The following is a 21,103-nucleotide window of genomic DNA, read 5'->3' on the forward strand; positions in this document are numbered from 1 at the left end:
CCTAAGTCAGTGATCCTGACTACCCCTCCCTCCATGTGATTTTAAATCAGTAGCAGAATGTATAACCTCACGTCTCTTAAATAATAATTTTCTAAAGCACTGTTCCAAACAAAGACAGTCCTGTTTCCATTACAAGTTGGGGGTGGGGGAATCCTGCCTAGAAGTAGCAGAGTGATCAGAAAAGATTGTCTTTGCCCTTGACCTGTGAAATGTCTCATTATGGGATCTCTGAAAAGTGCTGATCTGTTAAGTGTTTAAGCGACACAATGTGCCTTCGATGCTTCTGCAGTTGGAGAACCGGTGCCAATCTGATCAGCATTAACTACAGTTGCAGAGGTTTGCCACATCCTAGAGCTATCACTTTGCCTTACCTCACTAATAACACTCCCCATTTATTCCACTCTCCCCCCTCCCACCTTACTTCCTCCCTTGTGTCAGTGTGTGCATGCATTTGCATGTCTTTCTATCCGCTCTCTGGTGTATTTTACCTCTTGTGACAGCTGCAGGCTCCTCCTGCAGTCTGCAAAGGGAAACTTCCCTGCAATAGCCTTGGCTCTTCCGCTCTGATCCCAAGTCCACTTGCCTCAAACTAAGACTCCCCAGAAAGGAAACTTGTCTCCCTCCCTTCCCCCCGTCTGTCCAAACTGCATAGCAGTGCAGTGCCCACAGCTGCTATTTTTCCTGAGCTGCAGCTTCAGGTTGTTGCTGCCCTACTCCTGGCTACTGTTTCAGTCTCTTTGCTGCTTTCTCCCCTCTCTCAAGGTAGGTGGTTTCTTTTTTTTTGACTCCGTAAGATCTCTCATCAGTAACTGCATCATCCCCTTACTGATCTGCTTTCAGCATGATTTTAAATCCTCGGGGGGGGGGGGAACGACAGTGTAATAGTTGGCTAGTGCTTTGAATGTTTACATTTTGCAGCAGTATCTTAGTCACTTTCTGGAATATTGCAGATGTCTCAAAGCGTGGAAGCTGCAAAGGAAGAATGCTGAAGGAGCAACAGCTCAGGATCAGAAGCAAAGGTGCTTCAAAGTAAAGTCTGCTCCCTTCTGAACTTTCTTCTCTGTGACTAAGTGTTTGCAAGGGGGCTCAGAATACTGTGTAATTTCTTTGGGGGAAGCAACTTAGGGTAGTCAGTGGTCCATGTAGTCCTGTATCACAGCTGTGGTAGTGTCCAGTACTGGATGCTTCAGAGGAACATGTAAAAAACCCCTAATTAGTAATTAGATGATAATGTACCCCTGGGGAAGTTTTCTTCTACCCCCATACACAGTGGTTGGCTTATGTTCTGGTGGATGTGTGTTTATAACCTTTTTTGAATGGCTGTTCTAGGTAGTGTAACTGTGGCAATTCTCATTATTCATATACATCTGTAAACCTGTTCTTAATCCTGCGGGGCTCTTGCTCCATTGTAGAGGAAGTGCTACTTGCACTGTGAGATTAAACCCCTTGAAGCAATTGTTAAATAGCTGTGCCTTTTCTTTTTCTTTTAATGGCTGTGGATAAAATAGCTGGTCTTAAAGAAAACAAAGGAGACAGGACAATGAGTCTGCAGGTGCTTTGGTGTCAACCGTCCCCTGACCCCCCTCCCGCAATCCAAGTGATGCCTTCCCATCCGTATAAACATGCTGATGACCAGTGCTACTTTTAACAAGGCATAGGGCGCACTGGTCATTCGAGCCTTTGCCATTCTGGTAATGGAACAGTGAATGATTCGATCATGAAGGCTAATGCTAACCTAAAGCTATTAGCATAGCTCTAGGTCTAGGGAAAGATCAGTGGCTGATTTTCACAGTTAAGCAATGCTTGGTGAATTTAAAAAGGGAAACAGCAAAAAGTGTAGAAGGATTATCCTCTCATAGGATGGCTTTATTTTAAATAAATTACAGCCAAGTCTCCCATTTTACCCCAAACATCCTCTCTGAAGCCAGCTTAACTGAAAGCAAGACCTGTGTCCCTCTGGATAGGTCCTGCGGAGGTACTGCCAAGATGTAAATGAAAAAGCTATGAACTCCAGTACAACAAGGACTCATAAAGGATATGGCAACAGACCTCTAACAGTTGCTGGTGGTGGCTTTGCTATAATGTGAGGGCATCACTATGGGAACCTGTTTTATGGCCATTATCACAACATAATGTCATATAGGCTGTGTTTTGAGTTTATTAGTAGATGTGAAGTACCTATCCTCACTGCAGCCTTTTACTGTAGTAAGAGCAAAGCATCCTTCTGATGTGTTCTTGTTTGCTCAGAGAGTAAGTTCTGTAGGGGGAAAAGAGTTGCCCTTGGGGATATGTTAAAGGTCTGGAGTGATTCCTCAGCCTGTTCAGTTTAAAGACAGCAGCAGAAATCATGCTCTGATTTGTTTTATTATTGGAGATGTTTTCAGCCCTGTGAAATGAGCGCTTGGGGTTCAGAGTTTTTTTAAATAGTTTGCATCATTTTTAGCCTTTTGTGAAAAGCAAACTTTCTCACTCTTTGCTAGTGAAAGTGAGCTCTGAGCGAGAGTTCAATTGCAGCAGTTCAAATGAATTGCCATTAGCTTGAATTTATAAAATGCTATGGAGATGGGATGCATTGTGGGCCTGATTCTGCATGGTGTGGGCATCCCCTGTGAGGTACTGAATGCTTTCAACTCCTGTTAACATCATAGGGAAGTGAGGATGCTGAACCTCTCGTACTGGTACTCAGCACCTCACAGGATCAGCCTCTCCTAAATTGCTGATGGTGATTAGTTTGTAGTAGTACAGGATCAGTGATGAATGCATGTCCTATGCTGTAATAATTTTACTTCAGAAAGGGAAATAAAATATATTTTAGAAAAAGTACTATTAACTGCCAGATTTTGTTACCATTACTGACATTAAATGGTACCTTTCTCGACAAGTCATCCTGTGGAGGCCAGTGAGATTACTCATGGAGTAAAGCACTCTTTGACATGAGTAAGGTTATTGGAATCTGGCTTTAAGGTCAAAGATGAACCCAAATAAAATCTCCTGCTACAAAGGGGAGGAGTGGGTTGGAATCCAATTGCAGATCCAGATCTGAATTGCACAAATCGCCAGTTTCTTTAGAATGGGTTGAATCCATCCCCTAGAACTGATACTTCCAACTCCAAAATTCAGAATGTTAAAAATCCCAAACTAAAATGAGTGGCTTGGGCCCATTTAAGTCAGCTCTCAAGTCGGGAGAGACTTAAACACTTGCTTAACTTTTGACTTCAAGGGGACTTCCGCACATTCTTAGCGTTAACCTTTCCTGACTCAGGGTCTGAGGCTGGCTGAAAGTTTGTGCTATTGCATCGCTAAGCTTTGGAAAGAAAAACAAAAGTTAGCGAGAAGAAGCTGGAGTGTGAAGCTGCAGGGAAAATGGAATCGGGCAGGAAAGAGGATGGGTTGGTGAGAGGTGAGCTAGTGTGTTTGTTTATGTGAGAGAGAACTCACAGCCAGGAGGGAGTCAAAAGCTTAGTCAGAGGAGACAAACCACATGGGTCAAGGTCATAGGAGCTGGTTGCCCTTCTTTCTCTGTTTCAAATATCTTTATTGATTGAAGATGAATAAAACAAGCCCCACTCCCACAATCAAGCCCCACTCATGAAGCCAGTCTTGGAAAGAAACCTCCTCTGTGTTTGTCTTTCTCTGTTTGCTGTAGCGTTCATCTCACTCTGTTCTGTAGTCTCCTTTCCAAGCTGCGTATGATCAGCACCCTCTTCCCACCTTGTTGGGTCTGCTCCTGCACCACAGCGCTGCCTGGCTGTGCTCCGTTTTCAGTGATTTACATCTGTCCAAAGAAGACCACATGAATAAAATGTTAACCATTTTAGCATCTGAATAAAATGTTAACCATTTTAGCATCTGATCCAGCAGTCCTTACTCGGATACAAGTCCCATTGACCTACCATGGCAGTTTTGACTGAGTAAGGACTTCAGGTTCATATCCATAATCTTTCCTTTGACCTCCGTGTATTGTGTTTTAATGATCCTTCCTTTTTTATGTTGCAATACTGAGAGTTTTGCCACTTTTAATTAAAGCATGTTGCTTGCTGAATCAACCTGTTAGTTCTGCTTATAAAGGGTAGTTCCCATTTTTTTAATTAGCTTGTGTTCTACCCTTAAATGGTCACAGAAAAATCTGAATCGCCTGCAAAGCCTCCCTTGCAGGGTTGAAACCCTCCCACCCATGGATGGACCTGTACACTGTTATTCCCTCATTTTAATCTCTGTACAATATCTACCTATGACAGGGAATAAGCGCTCTCTGTGTGTGTGTGTGGCTTGAGGTGCTTATATAAAAATAAGCCTATATTAATGGTCTATATGTAAACACGTAAAGGATGAGCTGTCCAGTAGGTGAATTATAACATCATCTGTGGCTCATCCTGTCACCCTAGAACTCTCATTATCTGCAGTGGGAACTCTGGCTACCAAAAGAATAATGAATTGAGTTCCTAATGATTACAGTAGAGGGTCTGAGACTCAGGACTTGGGGGTTTTGTTCCTGGCCCTGCATCTAGCTTGCTGTGTGATTTTTAAGCAAATGGCCTAAATGTTCTGTGCCTCAGTTTCTCATCTGTAAAATATATAGAGAGGTTTATGATGAACAATTAATATTTGCAAAGAATGTTGAGGTCAGGGTGTGAAGTTCTATGAAGATTTAAAGTGGGATTATTCATTAAGATAGTGTTTTCTAGTTACCCCCGCCCCTCCCACATACACACACTCATACCCTTAAGTAACAGACATAATGGAATTGGAGCTACAGAAGATAAATATGAATAAGTTAAAATATTTCTGTGAAGGAAGTTGAAAGAATAATTTCTTTGGCATTCGTAAATAGTCAGTAATGGATGACCATGCCCACAGTAAATTTATTTGACATTCATAATTAGTCAGTAATGGATAACCATGCCCACTGTAATTGAAAATCAAATTTTACAGTGGATTTATTAAGGGTAAAGAAATCTGTAACCTTATGTAATTCCTAAACTGAGTATATCATTTGCCATGAGCTAATTTGCAATTTCCTCTAATTTATTCATTAATTGAAGGAATTTTATTATTTTTTAGGAGGTTCTTTTAACTCTCTGACTTGACACAGACAGCTGTGAGTATTTGCTATCTGAGCTGTGTTGGCTAGTTGGGACTGGTCAGACAGGTGAGATGGTATTATTTCTGTTCCCGTGGTTGAATTGAGAATGTCATTACTTCCAGTTTGTCTTCTCACTCCTGGTAACTTAAAACGCGTGACTTTGAAATTCAGTTCCCATGAACTTTCACGCAGTAAAACTTGATTGCATGAAGGTGTGTGGGAAGCAAATACTTGAGGCATGGCTGAAGCAAATTCATTGAGGGCCAGATTCTGATTCCCTACTCACATTACTCACAGCCCTAAAAATGCACAGTGATTATTTGTGGAATTGTTTTTAGTGTTCACTCAGCCCCACCCAGTCTTTCCTGTGCCATAAAGTTCTTTATTTCATTCTCTTTCACACATGCTATTAGATTGCATTTTCAGTAAACACTATATAGAGGCAAGGATCTTACATTTTTTTGTATGTAAGAACCCAGTGTTACAACTTACCTCCCTGGCATAGTAACATATGCAGCCAGCAGACTTAGAATAATGTTAAAGAGACTGTGGGCCTGATCCTACGCTCCCAGTGCACTGTCAAATCCTACTGTAGCCAATGGAAATTTGAGGTTCATTGGGCGTATGGCATGAAGCCTGTGTAACATGTTTATTAAGGTTTATATGCAAACTTAACTTTCGTTTGGGGCCCAGTTGTCAACCCTTACTCATGGTGATGAGCATCTACCCTTGTGAGGAGACTAACTGAAGTCAATGGAACTACTCCTTGGAGTGAGGGCTCAGCAGTAGAAGGACGCACAGTTGGATCCTTGACGTGTACTCCTCTGGGTTTGTACAGCACTTAGCACAATGGGGCCCTGATATTGATTAGTTGTGAGGGGCTGCTGATCAAGAATAATAATGATGTTCTTCTCTTTTCTGAGACTCACTTGGTTTCGACATCATACGTTAACAGCCTGGCAAACGTGTGGCGATGAATTTGCAATGTTCCTTTGTCTGTGACAATGATGGCGAGTTGCTTCTTTTCTCTTTCCCCAGGTTTTACACATAGAAAGTTCCACAGATCTTCTGAGGGAGTACTAGATGGTAATGCTAACTTCAGCGCTATGCGTCCCAGGCTGGTGATGTAACTGCACGAGAGAACTTCGGGCAAACTTCACCATGGGCGCAAACACCTCCAGCAAGCCACCGGTCTTCGATGAAAATGAAGAGGGTAAGAGCACTTTTTTACTGTTCTGTTTAAACAGCACAGATGGTCCCTATGTGTATTCCACACATGGAATACGCATGTGCACCAAGCACCGCACTTCCTTGTGAGCCGTGTCCACTGTCCTGCACTTGCATTGCAGCTCTCCTTTGGCTTCCACCCCTGGGCATAAAGGGCAGTGTGGGCCGACATCCCTCGAGTTCCTTCTTACCACCGCATGGTCTGGGTTGGAATCTTCAGTGTCCTCTGCTCCGTTTTGTGTCATTCCTGTAAGAATTGCATAGAGTTCATTTTTTTAGTAGTTTATCTACGGTATGCTATACTACAAGTTATATAGCGTTTTTTCCCCTTCCCAGGGACTTCCCCCCCCAAGAAGTCTGGCATTATGCCCAGAGTCCTCGGGTTCAAAAACTCTGTCTCCTGCCCTCAAACCTTATCTGTGAGTGACTAACATGCCTGGGTGATGCTCACATTTCTGCCAAATGCAGCATCTGTCTCTCTTCTCCCCCCAGAACTCTTGAAGGTCAGGAACTGAGACTCAGAAAACACCTCATAGAGAAGGCAATGAAGCCCAGTCAGATCTGGGCTGGGGACCCTCCCCTATAGATTAGCCTCAACAAGCAGGCAGTGCCCTCTGTGCATGAGCTCAGGAATGGAGGCTAATCCTGTTAAGCCTGAAAAGATGGCTTCAGAGGAGAGAAAGGGGCACTCTCATAGACATAAGGACAAGTTATCTATGTCTAAGATTGCCCGGAAAAGAAGGGATCCTTCCCTGACCCTGTCAGACTCAGGAAAGCCAGCACACCTGGGTGCTAAGGTCTTAGGCCCACCTAAATCTTTACAACAAGAGAAGGAGGCGCCCAAGGGTATGTATCGAACAGTTCCAAAACCGGCTCTGGTGGTGAAGATTCAGGATAGACAGCTCCTGGTGCTTCCATCCACTTTGGGTACCTAGGCTGTACTAATAACAACATGGCCCTGGTGGGAGCTGACTGCCATGGTGACCAGAGAGTCTCCGGCTCAGCCAGCTCCACCAGTGGACTCTCCTCATACTCCAGGACAGTCGGAGACATACATCTCCCCGGAAGACATATTTACCCTCCTCATTCGCATTCACAGATCCTGTTGGGTCCATGTGTATTCTGGGATGTTGTTACACCAGAGGAGGAGTCTGCCACAAGGAGACAGTCATTCTCCCATTCCGCCCACCAGCCTTGAAACACAGTCCTCAGTACTCTTGATCCTGCTGGTGATGATCTGGCCTTTGCTTCCAATCAGTCAGCGGCTCCACAGGATTCTTTGCAGCACTGAGGAGAGGTGGCCCCAGACAGAAGCGCTAGAAGATGAGGGTTCCAACCCCCAACCAGACACAACTGGCCAAGGGACAGGTGGTACCCTATACTGTGGGGTCTCCTCTCCATTAGTGGATCCATCTTATTGCCAGTATTGGGGATCATGGGAACCCTACCCCAGACACCCAGGCTCAATGCACAAATCCTGCTTGCAATTGCCTGGCCATATGCAACCATGGAGTGTTTGGAGGAGGAAGAAGGATCTGACAGTTCCGATGGTTCCAGGATCAATCCCATCATTATCACTGGATGAGGCAGCTTCTCCATCTTCTCCATCTCTGCTGGATGACTTTAAACAATACCAAGAGCTCATGCAAAGGGTAATGGCAGAGCTACAAATCCAGCTGGAGGAAACTCAGGATCCTCAGCACAGTTTACTAGACATTCTGCAGCCCTCCCATCCCACAGTGTCCTTCCCCATCAACAAGGTCATCATGGATCTAGCAAAGGCGGTCTGGCACAGCCCTGCTTCTTGTGCTCCCACTCCTCAGAGGGCTAAGAAGTGCTACTTTGTCCCATCCCAGGGGGAACAGTTTTTGTTTTCTCACCCTCCGTCAAACTCCCTGGTGGTACAGGGGGCTACAAAGCGGCCCAAGCAAGAGCACTCAAAGGCTACTTCCTCTGATAAGGGATACAAGAGACTCAACCTTCTAGGAAGAAAGGTCTTCTCTTCCACCTTCCTCCAGTTCAGGCTCTTTAATTATCAGGCTGTCAGTAACCTCAATTTTCAATGGGATAGAAAAGTTCAACATGAACAAGATACCTAGAATGAAATGTGACTCTGAGATCTACAGAACAGCCCCTGTTCTGTAATCGCTGATCACCCAAACTTATTGGATAAGCAAAGGCCATTCATGCCTTCTGACTGCACACACCAGCTATGACTTCACTTGCCTTTCCCAACTACCAAATGGCTTATAATGTCCACCTGAGGGTGGCATTTGAAGAGTGATCCTCCCCTTGGGAGCCAGTGGTTTTGAGAAGTGCCAGGAGAATCCCCTGGTGATTTGAGGGTGAGAACTGCAGGGTTTTGGAAATGGTAAGAGAGCTTCTTGTGGGGTTGGCAATCACGAGGAGTGCTGGAGTCGCCAATCGTGAGCAGTGCTGGTTTGAAGGGTGGTGGGAAAACTGTTATACCAATAAAATAAAAACCAGCAGGATCTTATTAAAGGGAAAAAAGGCAAAATACCACATTTATTGTGAATACAGAAAGAATCATAGTAAGCAGTTAGTTATAGCTATAACATTCCATTCAATCTCATATTTATTCACACATTCATTCATACAAACACACACACACAGGTTCTGCAAGGTTGTTATCATAGTTACCAGCCTTAGAGTTGCTCATGCCAAGCCACTGGCCAGGTGGCCTGGACATGAGGAGGGAGCAGGGCCTTGTCAGATGCTCATCTGATGCTCCTGGAAGTTGGTTTGCAGAATCAGACCCCAAAGTTCTCACTTTTTAGAGTCTATTTTTATAGGAATTTCTTCCTATGCCAGTCTATGGGAATTGCTTCATCATGCTGTTGCTGAATCAATCAGGAGATAGCACATTCCTGACGGCTCCAAGATGTTCTCTTGTTCTTTGGTTCTCCCATTCTTGAGGCTGTTGGGTGGATTCCAGTCTGCCCTCCGGGGGGGGGGGGGGTCCTCTGGTTATTTCCACTTGACGCCTTCTTCAGCCGATGGACACTGGATTCTTAGGCTGGCACCTCCCTGATCATTCAGTTATTATCCACACCAAGCATCCATCCACAGACATCCTCTATGTCTATTTTAATCACAATTGTTAATACAACAAAAGGGCGGGGAGTCTCTGGGGGCTGTTTCTGTTGTTAGAGTATTGCTTTGAGTCTCTCTCTCTGTGAATTGCTTTGAGAACAGACTCTGTCTTAGAATGTACTAACACAATTAGCAGCTTGCAAGTTTCACACACAGAGGGAGAGAAACAGTACCAAAAACCAAGAGACCTCTTAATTAGTAATACCCTGGAATTTAAACTCTGGGGAATCAAACTCATTTGTGATTTTAATACAGAACTTCTTTAATATGATCCAACAAAACAACTTGAGGACGGGGCGTTTCCCTGCCTGCCTGCTTTGGACTTGGTGGGAAAGCTGCTTCAGGGGTGTCAGCATCCTCGTTGGAGGTTCTTGATAACTTTGCACTTCCAGGCCACTGTACTAGTTGTCACCATGAAACTAGAGCTCAGGGCTGATGTTACAGAACATGAGCACGCATTATCCCAATATTAGCGCTGAGAGACAGTTGCCTTGGTGCTGCTATGATTATAGATGCAGCCTTTCAAATATTGTCCCATAAACTTCCTGATGCACAGCGAGAGTCAGTTTATTAACTGCCCTATATGCTTTCACATGGCTGCATTAAATGCAATACATAAATAAATACAATTCATAAAATACTGGTGATGCGTCATATAAGCTACTGGCCTAGACCGATAAATACTGGTCAAATACTGAAAGATCACAAAAAGAAAAGGAGTACTTGTGGCACCTTAGAGACGGACCAATTTATTTGAGCATAAGCTTTTGTGAGCTACAGCTCGCTTCATTGGATGCATGGTGCCACAAGTGCTCCTTTTCTTTTTGCGAATACAGACTAACACGGCTGCTACTCTGAAACCTGAAAGATTACAGTACTTAATCATTAAAATGCTCAGTTTATCCTAGCAAACTTTGACTTCCACAGGAAGTTTTCAGTTTGGTTCAGCATCTTATGAAATATATTTGATATTTATCAGTTGCAAAATGAAATCTTTGAAGTGCCTTTTCGATAACACTCACAATAACCTTTCATATTCTTTATGCATGATGAAAGACAGCAAAATATTAAAAATACTGGAATGGTTGGAACAATTTTGTTTACTAGTTGCTCAGACAAGGGGTAGAGAAGGAACAGGAAACTACATACAAACTGGTGTCCAATCAGCAGCCTGCTGCTAGTCCTCTGATCCCACTGAGTCAGGAGGTACAGCATCTGGTTGCAGCCGTAGTTGCAATTCCCTTATCTGCTTTCACAGTGTGGTGGCAGCTCTCGCTCTGTAACCCTGTGGGCCTGGGTCGGAGCTCTGTGGAGGCTGGCAAAGGATGGAAGTGTTATGGGGGTCGCATGCCCTGGTCTCGGGTGAAGGGAGCTCCTGCAGCCAGAACTCCCTTTTCTGGTTATCAGGAATGGTGTTGATGGGCTGTACTGTATGCTCAGATGGGCATTCCTTAGCTAGCTAGAGAAATAGGGAGCAGGGGTGTGTGCTGGAGCCCAAGCAGAAACCAGTGCCACCCCCAAGTCTATTTCAGGCCTGTGCCTCAGAGCACAATCTACCATTCAAACACCAAATTCACGAAGTAACAGAAAACAGGTCTGGGCCCTGGGCACTGCAGGGCTCCGAGAGTCTCTCTTCACCTCCTTGAAAAGGATACAGCCCTTCCTTTAGTCCCCTGCTGAACCTGTCAGGCAAGCAGTCCTTAGCCGTTTCCAGCTGTTTCACCCTGGCACAGTGTGGAAATGGGGAGCTGGGGAATACTGGCCTGCCTTGCTGCACAGCAATAGGGCAGAATGCCTGCCTGGCTCTCCGGAGAGCACTAGGAGAGGAACGTTGGTTGTACACCAGTTAACACGCCCTGGACTCGAGGACATGGAGCTGCCTGGGGCCTGCCAGCTCCTAGGTGTGCTTGCTGCAGTGTACAATGCACCCCAAGTGCTGACACGCTGTTCCTTTTTAAAGCAAGAGCAACTACACCCAGCAGTGTATTCCCCTCCACTAACCTGAGCCATCCTTCCCTGATTCTGCAGCCCCAGTTTATGGCTGCTACCATGCCATTCCCCTACCCTCTGTTTGCTGTGTCTAAGACAGGATTTCACTCTCTGAGCTCGCTCAGGGAATGGATTTATGATGATGTCCTCCAAATGTTATGAAGTCTGATACATGACTTCCATTATTGCTTACCGGATTGCTGGTGTCATAATAAATGCTGAGTAAGTACACGGACAACAGTAACCTGTACTTGGGCTAAACTGGCTGCTGGCCTCACTCCCTGATTATTATTAAACTGCTGTTGGTTATTTTGCATTAAAGTAATTGGAAAAAATGGAAGACAAACTCCATTTTGAGATTCTCCTGGAGGTTGCACCTCTTATTGCTGTACATTCGAACGCTCAGTATTGGCTTCAGTCATAAATAACTGCCAGCACTGACTCTGCAGTATATATAGGTGGCTGATTTTCACTTTTCCCCTGGCCTTCCTTGGAGTGGCATGGCTGGGAGATTGTTGGTGACAAAGAGACCTATTGCATTAGCTGGGTCTCATTCATTTCCCATGGATTTGAGACGCCTTGCACAACATCAGAGCCATTTGGCTTTGCTGATGGACACTTTTATTAACTGAAAATTAAATACATTAGTAAGAGACGCAGTACCCTCTGTAAAGCAACTGTCCTAGCTGCCATTAATCTTTCAGGACAGGTGCTTTCCTATGAGAGGAGCATCAGTGTTTGTCTGGAATGTGGCTGGTTGTAATGGATGAAAGCTGACAGGGCATTCAGCTTAGATGTGCAGATCCATTATATGGCAAATGGAGTTGGGTTTTTCCAGATGTGAAGCACTGTTGCCACATGCCATGCAAGGGTCAAAAAGTTCAGTGAATTTGATTTGTATGTTAGTAATTACTTTCTTTTCATCTGTGGACAAGAGAAAAGCATTTTCAGTTGTTAATGTCACATCTCAAAGGGTTAAATCAGTGTTCTCAAACTTTTATACTGGTAACCCCTTTCACATAGCAAGCCTCTGAGTGTGACCCCCCCCCCCTTATAAAGTAAAAACACTTTTTTATGTATTTAATTCCATTATAAATGCTGGAGGCAAAGCGGGGTTTGTGGTGGAGGCTGACAGCTCGCGACCCCCAATGTAATATCCTTGATACCCCCTGAGGGGTCCTGACCCCCAGTGTGAGAACCCCTAGGTTAAATATACTAGAACTATTCATAAACACTGTGAGGGGTGGGAGACATGGCAGAAAGCTAAAGGATTTCCCTGTTTAGGGGAGGATTCTCCAGGCATAGGCCCCAATTCAGGAAAACACTTAAGTATGTGCTAAAATCTTTCCCTCTTCAGGAAAAACATTTAAAGTATGTGCTTAAGTCCCATTGAACTCAATGGGATTGAAGCAGTTGCTGAAAGTTAAGTATAAAGAAAAGGAGTACTTGTGGCACCTTAGAGACTAACCAATTTATTAGAGCATAAGCTTTCGTGAGCTACAGCTCACTTCATCAGATGCATATCGTGGAAACTGCAGCAGACTTTATATATACACAGGGAATATGAAACAATACCTCCTCCCACCCCACTGTCCTGCTGGTAATAGCTTATCTAAAGTGATCATCAGGTGGGCCATTTCCAGCACAAATCCAGGTTTTCTCACCCTCCACCCCCCCACACAAATTCACTCTCCTGCTGGTGATAGCCCATCCAAAGTGACAACTCTTTACACAATGTGCACGTGCAGCAAGCACATCTAGGAGCTGGCATGTGCACGTGCACATTGTGTAAAGAGTTGTCACTTTGGATGGGCTATCACCAGCAGGAGAGTGAATTTGTGTGGGGGGGTGGAGGGTGAGAAAACCTGGATTTGTGCTGGAAATGGCCCACCTGATGATCACTTTAGATAAGCTATTACCAGCAGGACAGTGGGGTGGGAGGAGGTATTGTTTCATATTCTCTGTGTATATATAAAGTCTGCTGCAGTTTCCACGATATGCATCTGATGAAGTGAGCTGTAGCTCACGAAAGCTTATGCTCTAATAAATTGGTTAGTCTCTAAGGTGCCACAAGTACTCCTTTTCTTTTTGCGAATACAGACTAACACAGCTGTTACTCTGAAACCAAAGTTAAGTATGTGAGTAAATGCTTTCCTGATCAGGGAAGCTTTCACAGCTTTAATTCACACTGGAATGGCAAATCAAAAGTACTACTGCTATGGTGTGAGTTGAGGAGCGTAACTTAAAAAATAACATTATACTCTTTGCAGGCAGATTCTGATCATGCTACAACCTGCACAGCATCGTCATCATAAATGTGCACGTGCATAACCATTCATCCAAAGCTCTCAAAGCACTTTACATGTGATATTATTTCCATTATACAGTCAGTAAAAATGAAGCACAAAGAAGATAAATGATTTGCCCAAATTGACATAATATCTGATCCTGTGCCCACTGGAGTCAGTGACAATGATTCCATTGACTTCAGCAAGTGCAAGTCCATAATGAGCCAATGGCAGATTCAGAAATAGAGCCAAAGTGCCCTTCCTGTCTCCTAGCCAGCTGTCATGTCCAGGGCATCTCACTGCCTCTCTTAAAGTGAACTGAAAATTCCTCCTCCAGATGTGGACTCTAATAGGGACTGTGGCATGGACACTTTTAAAATCATTATCCCTATATGGGATGGTCTGTCCTAAACAGCAGATTGTAAAAACGTGTGCTTTTATTTCCCCCCAAGTAAAACTGGTTGGATGTTTTGTGCTGGGCAGTGTCTTTTATTACATTTTCTAGTTAAATCTATTTTTTTACAATCATAAGCTCTTTGGGGGGAGCAACAATCTCTTCCATTCCATTTGTGCAGTGCCAAGGACAATGGTGTCCTGATCCTGATTGTGATCTATGGGCATTATCACAATACAAATAGATGATAATGGTAATACTTAATGCCAAGTGCAGATAGTTGTTTGACAATCTGCATGAATCCCATAAGTCTAATGTTCATATAAAATAAGCATTCAAAACTATCTTTAAATGAACAGACTATCAGAGCTACTAGTTGTCAGGTTAACTCATGCTTGATAATGTTATTTAAAAGGAGTTTATTAGTTGGTTCTTGTTTTCACTAAGTCTCATTGAGGATCTGATCTTCAGCCTACTGAAGCCAATAGAAAGACAGTATGGCTTTGGATTGCCTCATTGCTGTAACCTTTGTTCTACCTCCTCCCATCCTCTCTGTGATGTTTGTTAACCTTAACATCATGGAGATGTAGCATCACCACTTCTGTGTTGTAAGTCCTTTCTGGCAGGCACTGTGTGTTTGTGCTGTAAAGGGCCCAGCAACTTTGGGGCACTATAAAAAAAATATTCCTTGAAGTCATTAGGAGCTCAAGGTGCGGAGGAACTCAGCATCTCACAGTATTGGGTCCTAATTGCATCTGCACATCAGGTAATTGCTTGCTCAGATATATTCTCCTGCAAATGTTTTTGGGCTCAGTTAACAGGAGAGCTGTTGAAAGACCCTGAATGTCAATTGCGTGATAAATTACTCTTGGCAAGTACTTAAATCCAATGACTTGCCTATAAATTGTATTTATTTAAGGACAGATTCTGTCACCCTTACTCACACACCAGAGTAATACATTACTCTGTGAGTAGTTACCTTGATTTCAGTAGGTCTGTTTCTGGAGTAATGTACTACTCAGCATGAGTAAGAGTGGCAGAATCTAGCTCTCAGCGATTTGTCTGGCACCTATCACAACTGTAGGAAAGTGATCCTTATAACACAGAGGTTCTCAAACTTTCATTGTGTGGCCCATGCCTTAATACAGACATCTCATGGACACTTACCCTCTCATTTCTGATCTTATGGACTGTCTCTTCCCTATTTCCAATCCCTGTGTTAGCTATGGCCTTTACTGACATGGACAAGTGATATTAGGAAAGCATTTAATATATGCTTTGGGACTCTTAATGCGAAGTAGCAGCTGCAAACAATGAAAGCCAGCATCACATACCTGCCAAACTCTGTGGACAAACAGTAAATGTTTTATGGACCAGGGGTTGACAGTCCTTGCCATAAACTGGTCCTCAGATCCCACCTTCCATTAAGGACTCACCTGCCATAAAATTGAAGCTGAGGCATGGAAAATGTGATGGGCCACAAAATGTCAATGTCATTTTTTGCAATAATATACACCCCATTAGAATGCATGTTGAATTGCATGGCTAACTGGGATATGCAGTGGTTCTGATTGCATACATAGATTGAGAAAGAGTGTATGCAGATGGACCCTTAGGTATGCTGCTGGCTGTATGTTCAAGCAGGTACCCGACATATTCATTGCTAGCACAAATAAGGTGCACAATTATGCATGCATTTTTCCCATGCACCTAATTTTGAAAATCACTTTGTAAATGTTCAGTCCAAGGCATGGCTGAACCAAAAAATAGGTACACTGAATGCAGTTTCACAGAGTAGGAGATCGTGGAGATGTAGGATAATCCCAAGCAAATCAGGTTAGAGATGAGGAATAAGGAGAAACGCTGAATTCAGGGCAAAAACTCAAACTAATGGATTTAAGGGTGAATCATTCATCATTTTACAACATTGACTTTTCATGTGGTTAGCAAACGATGGCCTGATATCCAGCCCTGCACCCTAGGAAGATTAAAAATGGATAGTATGACACTATGCCCCATATTTTTCATAGAGATAGTGTTATGATATGAATATAGCTTAATTAAGATGTGTTTTATGCCAGTTGGGTCTTGTGAGATATCATTGGAAAGGTTATGATTTACTGAATATGATTATCCTATTTCTATGCTCTGACAAATGACCGATTTTAGGCTGGTGGGTCCTTGCTTTTCTTGGTGGGAAGCTAAAATACCACCCCCTTGCCTCTGTTCTTGGGGCATAAATGGCCTCACTAGTGGCCCAGGAAGCTGGTAAAGGAGGGAAGGGGTCTGGGTTTGCTCCTCACTCTGAGCCCCAGCCCCTTTCAACCCCTGTGGGTTCTTACTCTCTTCCCCCTTGGGTAGGGTACTTGCAGTCCTTAGATGCTGGGGAAGGAAGTCTGTCTCCCTCCCCTACTGGGCAGGATCCCCCTTATTTTGGGTCTCTGATTTTCCAAGTCTCACAGCACACCTCTAAGCTCCAGTCCTCTCCTCTTCCTCTGTATACCTGAAGCAGGGGGTTTTATTAGGTTCCTAACAGGGCCTTAATTGACTGCAGGTGCTCCAATTAACCTGCAAGCCACCTTCCCTAGTCTACAGGGAACCACACCTTAATTAGCCTTGATTTTATGTATTTGCCCTCTAGCACTCTCCCACTGCTTCCTGGCCTGCCTGTATCACAATGCATGTATCATTCTTGTATCCAAAGTTAGGAATATTGACTGTGTATCAATTACAAAAGTGTTTGCATCTGGGGAACGCCCACCAGACAAAATGCAATCAGCCTGGATGGGCTGTTAGGGAGAACAATAGGACTTTGAATTTACTAATCTCCCACCTTCCTGAGAAGCTTCCTGGGATACTGCTTTGACTCTGCAGGGTAATGTGATCATGTCACCTGGTACTGGATCCCATCTTGGCCTACTAGTACTTTTCCACTAATAGGGGGTGGGGACCAAACTGGGAAACAAAGTATTCCTGCCATATGGGAAATGAGTTAATCTTGGTCGTCCATTCTTCACTGAATCCCTGCCCAGGATGACTGCGGAGAACATCTAAGGCAGTGGATCTCACTTTTGTACTGGTGACCCCTTTCACATAGGAAGCCTCTGAGTGTGACCCCCCCCCCATAAATTAAAAACACTTTTTTATATATTTAACAGCATTATAAATGCTGGAGGCAAAGTGGGGTTTAGGGTGGAGGTTGACAGCTCGCAACCCCCCAAGTAATAACCTCGCAACCCTCTGAGGGGTCCCAACTCCAGTTTGAGAACCCGTGATCTAAGGCCTTGTCTACACTGCCACTTTACAGCTCTGCAACTTTCTCACTCTGGGGTGTGAAAAAACAACCCCCTGAGCGATGCAAGTTTCAGCACTGTAAAGTGGCAGTGTAGACAGCGCTACAGCACTGGTAGCCGTGTTCCCAGTGCTGGTAGCTTCTCCCCTCGTGGGGGTGGGTTTCTTCCAGTGCTTTAACGTTGGTAGTGAAGACATACCCTAAGAAACAAGGACTGGGGGGGGGGGGGGGAAGAAGAGCTGAGCCCAGGCTAGAAAAGGTGTCCTGCTTGTGAAAAAAATGCCTAAAACAGCATTTAAGGTGAGAAATTACTACTTGTAACCAGTTTTTTTAATATATTGAGATTCGTGTGTGTGTTTGTTTTATTTGCTCTGTAATCTGCTTTGATCTGTTTGCTAACCCTTATAATCACTTAAAATCTATAATTTGTAGTGAATAAACTTGTTTTTGTTTTCTGTAAACCTGTTAGTGCAATTCATAACTGGGGAGCAAAAAGCTGTGCATATCTTCCTCCACATTGAGGGAGGGGGTGATTTTCATGAGTATACTCTGTACAGATTTCTGTGCAGTGCAAGACAATACAGTTTTGAGGGCTTTGGTTTAGCAGGACAGGTGAAGGAGCCCAGGCTGGTGGAACAGGTGGGCTCAGTGGTACCCCAATATATCAGGTGGCACCCTGAAAGGGGGGGCAGCCCATCACAGATGGATGGATAATTACTGGTACCTAGATTGATCACTCCTGTAGTCCCTGGGGAGATTTGGAAAAGCATGTTGTTGGGAGTGGACAAGAAGTCAGCAGAGAGCTAGAGAGGAAAGGATTTGGCTGGGAGACTGTTTCATAGCGTAGGGAACCCTTAGTGAAGATCAATAACTACTGTTCAGTCACTATTGGAGAGAGGAATGTTACATACTTCTGGAGAGAGGAGCGTTACGGACTTTGACCTGAAATCAGGCACTGATTGTTGGACAAATATTATATTCCTGGATCATCATCATTCCAAAAGCATCAACTAACTGTAGAGGCAGATGATAAAGAGTCAAGTATTTGAAAGGTTTCTGGATGGAGTTCTTTTAAAACAAGGTCATTTTTTATTGAGCTCGTAGGTGGAGGAAAGGGGGTTTGATTTGTTTGTGTTTTGTGTTGTTTAACTAATGGACTCATTCAGAAGAAACCCGTCTGTTTGTTTCTATCTCTAGAAATAGCTCATTCTGTACATTGGCCTAAATAGCATTAATAATGTATCCCTTGGTACTGCTAGCCTGACAACATCAGTGATAAATGTCAATTAGTACCCGGTGCCAGATGCCAAGACGTTTAAAGAAGAAAGGTGCTGGTGACCCCATGAATACATTAAAATGGTGGTTTGAAAGACTTTTACGAGGACGTTCATTGTGTGTGCTCAGTAGCCTGGCAAGTTCCATGTTTGTTGATCAGCAATTAGCGCAGGACTTGGAGTACATATTTCTGGGACTTGTTTGGGGGAAGGCATTGTCTCTTGTTTTTTGCACCTAGCACAACAGGATTCTGATCCTGACCAAGCCTCCTGGGGCTAATGTAATATAAATATTATACATATGTAACAGATCTGAATCTGACTCTACAGTCTCATCACTTTCTGTGCTGCACCAAGCACACTCACTGCTCAGCTGATGATAAAATAATGTGAATTGTTCCTTACCTGGGTCTGTTGTACAGTAAGAGTCCCACTGTCAAGCCACAGTGACAAACCAGTATTGTATATGACTTTTACTCACTCCAGCAACCCGTACCATTTTGTTATCATAATATCCTCATGGGTTTTTTATTTTGCTTTTAACAGCACCCAGGGATCCATTGTGCTGGGAAGGGCATTCTGTAAATAACTTGGTTGATAAAGGGGAGGATTTTCCATTCTGATAATTCCTAACGAGTAACCAGAATTCCTTAATGGCGTCTCTCTTCTGGGGTTTCATTCACAAAGGGATCTTTTTAATATTTCCTGTATGATGGAATGTACATTTGTCAAACGGTGACACATAACAATACATCGTTACTCCTGTTGTTCAGGAAATAAACATCTATTTGTAAGAAAGATGTGAGTATAAATAACATGCATCCAAATGCATGCATCTATAGAGTTGTATCTACTTGTGCAGTCATTTAGCAGAGTTTCTGTATTGTGATAGTTCAGTATTTAATTATTCTAAAAGGTCTTCAGTTTTGCTAAGAATACGAGTGGCTTGAGAATACCCACCCAGTCAAAATGATGAATTTTGCAGAACAGAGATGTGAAGTCACTAGACTGGGGCTCTGGAGAGCTGGGTGTAGTTCCCTGCTCTGCTACAACCTTCCTATGTGACCTTGAACAAGTCACTTAGGGCATGTCTATACTGCAGCTGGGAGTCTCTAGCTCTCAGCCTAGGTCCACAGGCTTGTGGTAGCGGGGCTCACACCCGACCCCCCAGGCTTGAGAGCCTGAGCTCCAGCCCAAGTCGCAATGTCTACACAGCTATTTTTAGCATGCTAGTGCAAGCCCCACTAACACAAGATTGTGTACCTGTATGGACTGTATTGTACTATCTGTATGTATAGTACCTAGCACAACGGGCCCTTATCTCAGTTGGGGGTCTCTAGGCACTACCGTATTACACGTAAATAATGAAAATCCCTCCCTGTTTCCAAGCCCACCCATTCCTTGGCCTCTCTGCTAAAACTTCGAACACATAGGTTGGTTATTTCCAATTGTAGGGGTGTTTTTTGTGATGTGTGTCATGGGTTGGATCACAGAAGCTCCCTTGGGAACTGCCAACTGATGTGCCAAGACTACTTCTGCCCCTGCTTTCCCTGCCAGCTTGGGACACCAGCACCCTGTCTTGCTGAGCCAGACACTCCAGTCTGCTCCAGCACAGACCCAGGGTCTGAACCACATGCCCCAAAGCTGCAGACATAACTGAAAGCAATTTAAGAAGGGTGCCTGTCTTTAACACTCAGATGCCCAACTCCCAATGGGGTCCAAACCCCAAATAAATCTGTTATACCCTGTATAAAGCTTATAAGGGTAAACTCATAAATTGTTCGCCCTCTATAACACTGATAGAGGTGCACAGCTGTTTCTGCCCCCCCCCAACACCTCCAGGTATTAATATATACTCTGGGTTAGTTAGTAAGTAAAAAGTGATTTTATTAAATACAGAAAGTAGGATTTAAGTGGTTCCAAGTGGTAACAGACAGAACAAAGTGTATTACCAAGCAAAATAAAATAAAACACGCAAGTCTAAGTCTAGTATGGTAATAAAACTCAATACAGATAAAATCCTCACCCAGTAAGCTTCCTTTTACAGACTAGTTTCCTTCTAGTCTGAGTCCAGTAATCACTCACAACCCTGTAGTTACAGGTTTCAGAGTAACAGCCGTGTTAGTCTGTATTTGCAAAAAGAAAAGGAGTACTTGTGGCACCTTAGAGACTAACCAATTTATTTGAGCATAAGCTTTCGTGAGCTACAGCTCACTTCATTGGATGCATACTGTGGAAAGTGTAGAAGATCTTTTTATATACACACAAAGCATGAAAAAATACCTCCTCTCACCCCACTCTCCTGCTGGTAATAGCTTATCTAAAGTGACCACTCTCCTTACAATGTGTATGATAATCAAGGTGGGCCATTTCCAGCACAAATCCAGGGTTTAACAAGAACGTTTAACAAGAACGGGGGGGAGGGGGGGTAGGAAAAAACAA

At 43.8% G+C, this 21,103-nt stretch overlaps 1 protein-coding gene across 9 annotated transcripts in view; it reads left to right on the forward strand.

Annotated features, from left to right (window-relative positions):
* The first annotated feature begins 259 nt into the window (after window positions 1–259).
* The window catches only part of STK32A (serine/threonine kinase 32A), a 92,337-nt gene continuing 71,493 nt past the window's right edge, over window positions 260–21,103 (forward strand). The window contains exons 1-4 of one of the 9 annotated variants that reach the window (XM_084637275.1): window positions 260–336; window positions 951–1,019; window positions 5,062–5,149; window positions 6,122–6,296. In XM_084637275.1, coding sequence (XP_084493401.1) covers window positions 6,245–6,296 — 52 coding nt within the window. In that variant the 5' untranslated portion in view covers window positions 260–336; window positions 951–1,019; window positions 5,062–5,149; window positions 6,122–6,244. Of the gene's footprint in view, window positions 337–420; window positions 763–950; window positions 1,020–5,061; window positions 5,150–5,579; window positions 5,912–6,121; window positions 6,297–21,103 lie in introns of those variants that run through there. The other 8 variants (XM_084637280.1, XM_084637279.1, XM_084637272.1 and 5 more) reach the window with 8 other exon arrangements.

Source organism: Lepidochelys olivacea (assembly GCF_965140295.1).
Source record: "Lepidochelys olivacea isolate rLepOli2 genome assembly, chromosome: 8".
Taxonomy (NCBI): domain Eukaryota; kingdom Metazoa; phylum Chordata; order Testudines; family Cheloniidae; genus Lepidochelys; species Lepidochelys olivacea.